Source organism: Benincasa hispida, chromosome 11 (assembly GCF_009727055.1).
Source record: "Benincasa hispida cultivar B227 chromosome 11, ASM972705v1, whole genome shotgun sequence".
In the NCBI taxonomy this organism is placed as follows: Eukaryota; Viridiplantae; Streptophyta; class Magnoliopsida; order Cucurbitales; family Cucurbitaceae; genus Benincasa; species Benincasa hispida.
In genome coordinates, this window is record NC_052359.1 from 5,579,893 (window position 1) to 5,589,910 (window position 10,018).

The following is a 10,018-nucleotide window of genomic DNA, read 5'->3' on the forward strand; positions in this document are numbered from 1 at the left end:
ATATATGCATAAACTATGATGATTTTGCAAACAAGAGTTTTGATAAATTAATTTGTTAGATCAATTCATAGAAATTCTATAAGAATCAATTAAATCTTCCCAAAGTGTTCACAACAATTAAATACATCAACTAGTGGATCTTCAAGAATCAAAGCATACTTTAATCCCAAGAAAATTTACCTAGCCTTGTATCGGCATAACGAAATTACAATGATTAATGGAGAAACGAGGCTGACTATATGAAAAAGTGCACAACAATTCGACTGAATTTGCTCCCAAAATGGGACTAATTCTTAAATTTCTTCACACCTTTAGCTAGAGCCCCAAATATCATATTTATAAGTTTGCCACAGCATTACAACGCTAAGAAGAGCGTTGCAACGTTGTGGCGGCAACGTGCAAAGCGTTGAGGAAACATCACAACACTGGCCTAATGCTCAGTTGCGCGTGCGCGGAGGGGGAAGTCCATCAAAGTCCATAACGTCACGATGCTTTAGGGGAGCGTTGCCACGCTACCTATTCTACCTTATAGCGTTGGGCTTAGGTTGCGAACGGTGGCGTTGTTAATCTTTGGAGCATTGCAACACTTGGAGTAGTGTTGCGACGCTGCCTTGCACCTGAGCCTTACTGCCTTCAAGCGTTGGACTTAGGTTATTGATGAGCATTGCAACACTGAAACATGGCAGTTTAATCTTTTGTCATCTCAGCTCCGTTTAGGTGCACTCGACTCCCGATCTTCCATCCTTTTTGCTTTTCTTCAACTTTGCAATATAATTGCTCCATGAGATCAATTCTCCTACAAAATAGGACAAATTGACACAAGAATTACTTGAAAATAGTAAAGTTAAGGTCATAGACTTAATTCTTTTTTAGAGCTAATAGTAATAAAGTTCAGAAACTAAATTGTTACAAAACTGAAAGTTCAAAGACTAAATCGTTATAAACCAAAATTTAGAAACTGAATGATTACTTTTACGAAAATTTAAAGACTAAAAGTGATTTTTTTATCAAATTTAAAATAGTTTAAACCCACTAGTTTGTAATTAAAAGTTCACCCAATCATGGACGAAACAATAAAGAAGAAGAAGAAGGATGATGGAATGTCTTATCAATTGCGAACCTCATGGTTCACACCAAGGAGCGGATCCTTTTTCTTTATTTATTTTAATTTAATTCTTCTTTTTAGTAGAAGGTGGTTTAAACCTATTCTTAAAAATTTAATCACTAAATTGGTAAATTTGAAAGATAAAAGGACCAATTTGAAATGTAGGGGCTAAGTTAGATTCTTTAAATGTATCTATTCCTTGAAACGAAGCAATCCACGAACTACATCTGTTTTTCTTGTTCCAGGAAACCTAATCAGAGATATTTCACAAGAATGAAGCAATCGAAGGACCCATTTGAAGCGGCGTTCGAAGAGCAGGAGGAATCGCCTCCGAACTCTCCTTCTGCCGTCGACGACCTCGAAATTCCGACCAATGTAGCCCCTGCTACCGCCGACGCTTTTGATTTGCAAGACGCCGGCGACGATGATTCAAAATCCGCTGCTGTTGCCACACATTCCGCTGCTCCTGCATCCTCCACTTCTATGTTTGTTTCCTCTTCCTCCAATGTCTCTGCCGCCCCTAAAACCAAAGAAGATGATGACGAAGAAGAGGAAGAGAATGTCGAAGTTGAACTTGCCAAATTTCCCTCGAGTGGTGATCCAGATAAGAATATGGCAAAGATGCAGTTATGTTCTCTTGGATCTCTCATATATTGGTTTATGTTTTATTTTTAATTGATTTTTCTGCTTCAAGATCAGCTAGGTCTCGTCGGCAATTAGATTTACTTGATGTTTAAAATGTTAGAAGCATTTAGCCCTTTGGTCAGGACATCATTAGTTGATGGACATGAGTTGACTGTGAACTAGTTCTTTATTTAGTTTATCCATTACAATTTCTTAAACTTTTGAAATTCACAAATTCTCCCAATGCCTCTGCCAAATATTTTGCTTTCGAACCCGTTTTAGCTATTGCATGCTGCTTCCTGCTCTACCAAATTACCAGGTGTTACCATTAAGAATACTGTAATGGCCTTATATTGATTTTATTCATCAAGAGATCCAAAAGGTTTGCTTCTAAGATTGGCTTATCCAATTTTCTCAACCATTTTCTCTGAGAAATTCCCAACCCCATTGGCCTAGAAGAGCACGATTCCTAATAGCGAGATTGCTAATACCCAAACCTCCCATTTCAGTCGAGAGAGAGGCAGTTTTCCAATTAATCATATTTGTGGCCCCAAACTCCTTACTACCTTTTCAAAAGAAGTTTTTAATAAGTTTATCTAGCCAATTGATCACATTGTTGGGACAAGCAAATATTGAGAAATAGTAAAGGGGGATGCTAGTAAGAATAGACATAGCCAATGTAATTCTACCCCCCTCTTGAGAGGAGCAGATTCTTCCAATGCTCCAACTTTTTTTTTTTCTTTTTTCGAATTTATCAATGACAGGTTGTAAAAAAGAGGAAGTCTTGGAGTTATCGCCAATAGGCATGCCCAAGTACTCAAAGAGGCCCAATGCTAGCCGCACAACCCCACTTTTGTGCCACTCTGAAACCTATGAGTTTCAAATATTAAGCCCAAGCCAACCAAGAGAGCTTTAGAGAGATTAACTCTTAAGCCTGACATCACCTCAAAACCCACAACAATGTTCTTCAAGTGATTGAACAAGGGTAAGTTGTAGTTCGAAAAGAGAAGAGTGTCATATGCAAATTGCAAATGAAAAATATGAACCTCTCCACCTCTAATGGGAAGGCCCTTCATGAAGTCACCCCTCACTCCTTTGTCAATAAGCCTGCCAAAGGCATCCACCATCAACATGAAAAGGAAAGGGGCAAGCGGGTCGCCTTGCCTAAGCCCTTCAGTAGCTTTGATTTGTCCCCCCCGGTCTCCCATTAATCATAATAGCGGAGGGGTTAGTGATACAAGCTTTGATCCAACCAATCCAACGAGCACTGAAGCCTTTATGATTAAGCACCTCAAGCAGATAGTCCTAGTCAACCATATCCAAAGGCCTTCTCAAAATCCAGTTTGAAAATGAACCCTTCTTTCTATTAATATAATCATCGAGGATCAAGAATTTGCCTACCCATGATGAAGGCCGATTGGCTGTGGGTATGATGTTAAACTTTCTTAAGCCTTGTGGATAAGATCTTGGCAATAAACTTGTAGAGTATAGTTTAGTGGTCAGAGTCGTCAGACTAAGTGGCCTAAGATCAGTCACTTTAGAGGTACAAGCTTCTTTTGTTGTGTCTGTAATTTATGAATACGCTAGATCATTTTTATTTTGGTACTTTTTGACTGAACTATGAATGAAACATTATGAAATCTTCACTCAGAAAGAATCCTCTTGTAACTTGGTCTTATCATTTCTCCAGAGCCATTCTCTCACAATTTACGGAAGAGCAGATGAGTCGTTACGAGTCCTTTCGCAGAGCTGGATTTCAGAAAGCTAATATGAAAAGGGTAAGAATCTTAATAATTTCTCATTTTAAAAGACATTATAGACAGCAAGAAAGGGTGGGGGCGGGAATGCATTCTTCATTCTTGACCCTGGGGGAAATTTTAATCCGTCTCCATCCCCCATTTTCTCAAGGTCAAAGGTGGTTTTGTTTTATTTTGTTTTTTTTTTTTGAGCCTGAGATATCACTCATTTTGTTTCAATTCACTTGTAAATTGTAGCTGTTAGCAAGCATATCGGGGACGCAGAAAATTTCTGTACCAATGACAATCGTAGTGTCTGGTATAGCTAAGATGTTCGTTGGGGAACTCGTAGAAACAGGTATGTATAAACTTCAATAAAACCCAATTCCATTGTTCATGTAGGATTCAAAAGATGCATTTCTTTTTCCTCTGTTCAGTTGCTTTAAATGTCAATGTGAAACATAGACAAAAGAATTTGCATATTTAAAAAAATCTGACCTATTTCAATACTTTTTATTTTGTTTCAGCAAGAGTTGTTATGACAGAGCGGAATGATTCGGGACCTATCAGGCCATGTCATCTCAGAGAAGCATATAGAAGACTAAAGCTTGAAGGTAAGATTCCTAGGAAATCAGTGCCTAGGCTCTTTCGCTAATCACTCTGTTTAATTTATAATCTTTGCATTAGGAGTTTTTGGAAGAAAATTTCAATATTAAAGCATCAAACTTAGCAAAACATCTAATAAATATAAGTTCATACCATATTTTTGTACGAATTGGCTTCTCATTTTGCTACAAGCACGAATTACTGAAGGGAGAAAAACACAAGCATGGATTTCAAAGCACTGGAATTAAACCTATACATTTAAATAGTATAACACATTTGATAGTTATATGGAGTTGAAATACAATGACACGTAGAGTTTAGATATAATATGCTATGTTCATAGGTGACAATCATATAATGCGTGCTTCAAAATGTAGGAATATTCAACTCAAAAAATGAAAGTTTTGATACACATTATAACACATTTCATACTTCTAATTTTTCGCCATGGATATAAATATATATGTGCGTGTGTTATAGATGCATGCATGTATATTATTTTAACTTTCAGTACACTTGAAATAAGAGAGAATTTATAGTAAATTATTTTTATAAAAAGTGGTATGAAAAAATTTAGTTCTATTTTTAAAAAACTTCAATTAATATTTAGGTTTCATTTTTGTGCCTATATATTTAGGTGAATAATTCTATAAAGGTTTACAATGATTTTTTAAATTAGTATTACTTGATCTAGATATCTTATATATGTATTTAAAATTATATTCAAGTGAAATTACTAGTTTAATCCCTTAGTTTTGAAAATTATGGCTAATAAATTCTTGGACTTTAAATTTTGACTCCACTAAGTCCCTTAAAAATGTTTAATAGGTATCAATTTTTTATTTAATAGATCTCATAAAATATTAAAAATATTTAAAAATCAACCTTTTTATTAGACAGAAAATTGATTGTGTTATCGAGCCTTAAAGTTTCAAGTTTTTAGCTAAAAAATACATCAATTTCTTAGTTGAATATAAATTTGGGCTTCATGATTTGGAGAAAATTAGAATTTATTAATTTTAGTTTTATAAGTTAGAATTACATCTATTTATGAGGATTTTTATCAAATTATAGAGACTAAATTCTAATTATAAACTATATAAACTAACTTTAACCAAATTATATAGGTCAAATTTATAATTTAACCCTTTTGAAAAAAGAAATTGTTTGGTACTATGTATTAGATACACTAACCGAGAATCACGGACTATATTTTTTAAAGGTGCTCAATTTTATTAGTAAATGAGTTAAATTTTATTTTCTTACTAAATTTAGACATGAAATTTAAATTTTTTGACTACTTAGATCATAAAGTTTCCATTTTTTATTTAATATATAAGTACAATTTAAATAAATTCAAAAAAGGTTAAAGGCCTACTAAAATAAAACCCATCACCTCGAAATTGATGATATAAGTTTTGAAGTTTAGCTGGGGGAAAAAGTTATAATTATATATATTTTTTGTCGATCAAGTTCAATCATTTAAACTTATTATCAAATTATCTTAACATTCATTTAAACGACCTCACTTAATTGAAAATTATTAATTAAATAATGAGACTATTTAATAAAAGTTTATCCCTCTCTATATATATATCTCAACTCTTTTAATAAAACAAATGCATAAACTTAACAGAACAAGAAGTTGAATATTGGAGTAAATATATGGACGCAACATGCGTTATTTATTCCAAATATATATACAAATAACAAATGCGTTATTTATGTGAGACGCTTTTCTGTTTTGCTATCAATATATATTTTGAATATTTGTTGCGTATTGTGTTTATAAATTTACTTCAATGTTGAAATTCTTTGATATGTTTTAAGTTTATGCATGTGGTTTCTTATAAGAGTTATTGTCAAACTCTTATTAAATAGTTTTACTGTTTAACTAACGAGTATCAAATTAGTGATTTTACATTTTAATGTTGAATGTAATTGTAAGTTTAAATAGTTTAATGTTAGATTATATATGATTTCTACATTTTTATACTATTAATTTCGAAGTTTACAGCATAAGCATATATGAGAAAAATGAGCTAAGAGGATATTATGCAAATGTTCCAATTACTAAGAGTTTATTTGGTAGGAAATTTGAAAACATGAAATTGAATGAAAAATAGTTGTAATTCATGATGTAAAATGTGTTTGGTAATAGATTCATAAATTGAATTCTATTTTAAACCATTGTTTAAATGTATTTGATGTTATATTTATAAATCATAAAATTTAGTGTAATTACTCACTAAAAAAATTAAATGACACTAAAATATTATTAATTTATTTATGAACATATTTTATAGAAAAAATTTGTTTAATTATTATCTTGTAATATTGTATAATTTAAAATACAATACATAATATTTTATTGTTACTATTTTTTTTTAATTGAGTTTATAACATGACATAATTCTGCATTCTAAAATTTAAAATTCAAAAGAGGGATACAATCAAAATATAAAAATTATGTTTTCAAAATTTGTACGATTTGGATCACAGAATAGATTTGTCAAATATATTTACTAAACTTAGTAAATCTGAAAATATAAAACAAAATTTGAATTGCCAAACAAGTAGAGTCTAAGGGTGATTAATCCCACAACTCAAATTCTTTTTCTTTTCTTAATGAAGGAAAAACGTGAAAACAAAGCAAATAATATTTATAGTATATAATTTAGGAGTATCATTTTTTGCGAATCAACGTGATTTTTTCCTATCTCTTAGACAATATGTTGAGTTTGCGAATGTTACATATATTTTTTTGTTGATCCAGTTTAATATTTCACCATTTACTCTAATCATCAATTACTTTTAACATTCAATAACAAATACAAGTGTAATAGAGAAACATTAAGATGTATATCACTTAATTGAAACTTATTAATTAAACAATCAGACTATTTAATAAAAGTTTTTATATTTTAGCTTAATAAAACACACACTCATAAACTTAATAAGACAAGAACTTGTACATTGAAATAAATATATAAACAGAACCATTAATTATTCAAAATATACATAGACGGGAAAACACATGTCTTGCTTTTGTATATACAAAACTTTCCACAGGAAGACATTTTCTCCTTTGACATGGTCGTCCCATAATGGTCTTAGATGATAAGTAGTCGTTGAGGAAGCACTATAAAAAATAATGGTTTAAGATAGTTAACGAGAAAGACTATAAAAGACTTTTTATAGTCTCTTTTGAAGGGTTTGATAGCCTATGTTATAGTATGGGACTTTTTAAAGCATTTTGGTAGAACTACAATGATGCTATAATAGAATATGAAAATATATCATGTATACATGATTATGATAACATTTAATAGCGTTAGTCATTAAAGTTATTTTTAACATACTAATAGCATGTTCTCAATGCTATCTTTACTATATAATAACATTTTTTTAATATTTTCTGACATATGATATTTTTTTTTTAAAGGCTATTATATTATGCATGTAGATTTAATCTTATGCTATAACAAAAAATATTGAAATTATGCTTATTTACATTATAAGCACTTGTTTTTAACTAAAAAGACACATTGTATGTATTAAATACAATGGCTTCCTTTCAATATTGAAATTTAGTAATCAATTTACGTTAAAAACTAAAGAAATTATCTAATAATATAAGAAATACATCAAATGTAGTTTGCAACTATACAACGTCCACAAAATATAAAATTCATCAAGTGTTGAAGATTATAGCATCATGGAATAGAGCTTCTATCTTTGATCTTTCCGCGTGTAAAAGTATCATTCCATCCACCTACATAAAAGGTGAATTAGCATTAGTTTGGCTTCCAAATAACGTTAATAAAAATAAGAGGTCTGGAAGGTGAATAGTTCTAACTCGAGTTTCAAAAATAAAAATACGAGGGCAAGAGCAAGATTAGGAAATGATTAAATTTCAACAAAACCATACCATATGCATATGATGTGGATGCGTGAAGGTCACTTTGTAAGTTTAAATTTGGTCACTATGTCTTGATTTTGCTCATGTGCACTTGATTGCTCTAGATACCCCACAACTTCCTTTTGCTATTTTGGTCTACCTTATCTAAAATCAACCAGATGATTAATATAAACTTAAGAAGGGAGATTGGAGTATATAGCAGAATTTTAGGTTTCAATTGAAAAAATGGTAAAATTGAAATTTAATAAGAATTTTAGCAAATATGTTGTGGAGTAGGTGACCTAACTTTTTCTAATTCCTTATTTGCCCTTAATCTGATCTATAGTACATACAGTGTAATTGCTGAAAACTGAGTTATTAACATTTATATATACAATGTAAAAATTAACTATTGATTTATTTGTTTCCAATAGAATTGGATTAAATAAAAACAAAAAAAATAAATATATTTTTGCATTTAAACGAATAATCCTTTCTAGTTTTTCTCCCAAAATATCTCTCTTTGAATGAATCTTCGGATTTGATTATATTTTTTCATTTAAACAAATAATCCCTTCTAATTTTTCTCCCCAAATATCTCATATGTATCTCTCTTTTCTTTGAAGCTTTAGTTTTATCAAACTAATTTTTTTATTTATTTTTGTTACAAGGTTCAATGTTTATCTAAATATTTTTCATTTATTTATACATATTGTTATTTATTTGTTTTCATCCTTTTCTAATGTATTTGTTTGTATTCTTATCATATTTTATTTCATATTATATTAATATGATATTATGAGATTTAATTGATATATATTTACACATATAGTGTAGTTGTAGTGCGAAGGTATAAGAATTTTAACCATAATTTTGTATGATTCCTAATTATAATGCTATATCGCATCTTTCTAAAACTCTACCAATCTCAATATAATCTGATAATTAGCTAATATACATTTATAAATACAGTATAATAATAATATAAAGTTATTAGATTTAACTAATTTACCTTTACACATATAGTGCAATTATAATATAAGTTATGATGTTTTATGTAATACCCCAACCTTTCAAAAATAATTATTTTCAATCAATTCAAATTTAATTATGAATTTTGTCTTTCTTATTTGTTTTTGGAATAAATGTGGGTTCGATGAAATCAAAAGTTGGCTTAATTTGACTTTAATAGATGTCCAAGTTTTAATAAATTAAATTTACAATAGATTAAATTAAAATATTTTAGTTTTCAAAATGTTGAATAGAGATTTTGAATATAAGTTTCATAATTTTGGAAGTTTAATATATTTATTTTAATTTTAAACTTTTAGAATCAAAATTGAATTTATTGAGAAAGATTATCTTACGAAAGATAGGCAATATATTTGAAATTTAAGATGGAAAAGAGAAATTTTTTTTTTTTTTTTAAATTAAACATATTTGAATAAGTTTTTAGGTTAAAATAACATATAAAAAGTAAAAGAAGGTTAAAAAAATGGAGGAAAAAAACCCTAGTTATCTAACATTCGCACAAAGCCCTCCTCCCCCCTTCCCCAACTTCTCCTCCACACCATCATCCCTGCCATTTTGTTTGATTGCAGTCCACCACACACCATGGACCGCCTCAGGTCGTCTAAACTGTCGCTGTCACGAAAGTTAACTTCGATAAGTGCCATGAATCTTCCTATCTCATTCACTTTCTTTTTCTCATTTCCTCTCTCACTTTTCATCTCTTTTTCACCATTATTTACTAGACATCATCACTAATGCTGCCGTGTGGTCATAAGAGGAATCAACCAGCATTGTTTAGGTGATATTTAGGTGATTATTAGAGTTTTTTTTTTTTTTTTTTTTTTTTTTTTTTTTTTTGTAGATTTTTGTTAAAGTTTTGGTTTTTATATGATATGATTATCAAATTAAGGATTGTTTTGGAGTTTGGTGGCAATTTTGGTTGCTGTCTAACAAAGAGTGTTCGAAGACGTCTGATTTAAATGTAATGTAATATAGCAGTGTATTTGCATTGAATTAACTTTTTTTAGATTTGAT

The 10,018-nt window shown here is 30.1% G+C and overlaps 1 protein-coding gene across 2 annotated transcripts; it reads left to right on the forward strand.

Moving 5' to 3' along the window:
* The first annotated feature begins 1,257 nt into the window (after nt 1–1,257).
* On the forward strand, nt 1,258–9,789 carry LOC120091007 (transcription initiation factor TFIID subunit 11). Of its 2 annotated transcripts, XM_039048779.1 has the most exons (5): nt 1,258–1,731; nt 3,420–3,507; nt 3,724–3,823; nt 3,993–4,079; nt 9,574–9,789. In XM_039048779.1, the coding sequence occupies exons 1-5, from the start codon at nt 1,292–1,294 to the stop codon at nt 9,630–9,632; spliced, it is 774 nt and encodes a 257-aa protein (XP_038904707.1). In that variant the 5' UTR covers nt 1,258–1,291; the 3' UTR covers nt 9,633–9,789. The 2 variants fall into 2 exon arrangements, with proteins under 2 accessions (XP_038904707.1, XP_038904708.1); XM_039048780.1 differs by lacking the exon at nt 9,574–9,789 and having other exon boundaries at nt 1,262–1,731; nt 3,993–4,364.
* The last annotated feature ends 229 nt before the right edge of the window (nt 9,790–10,018 follow it).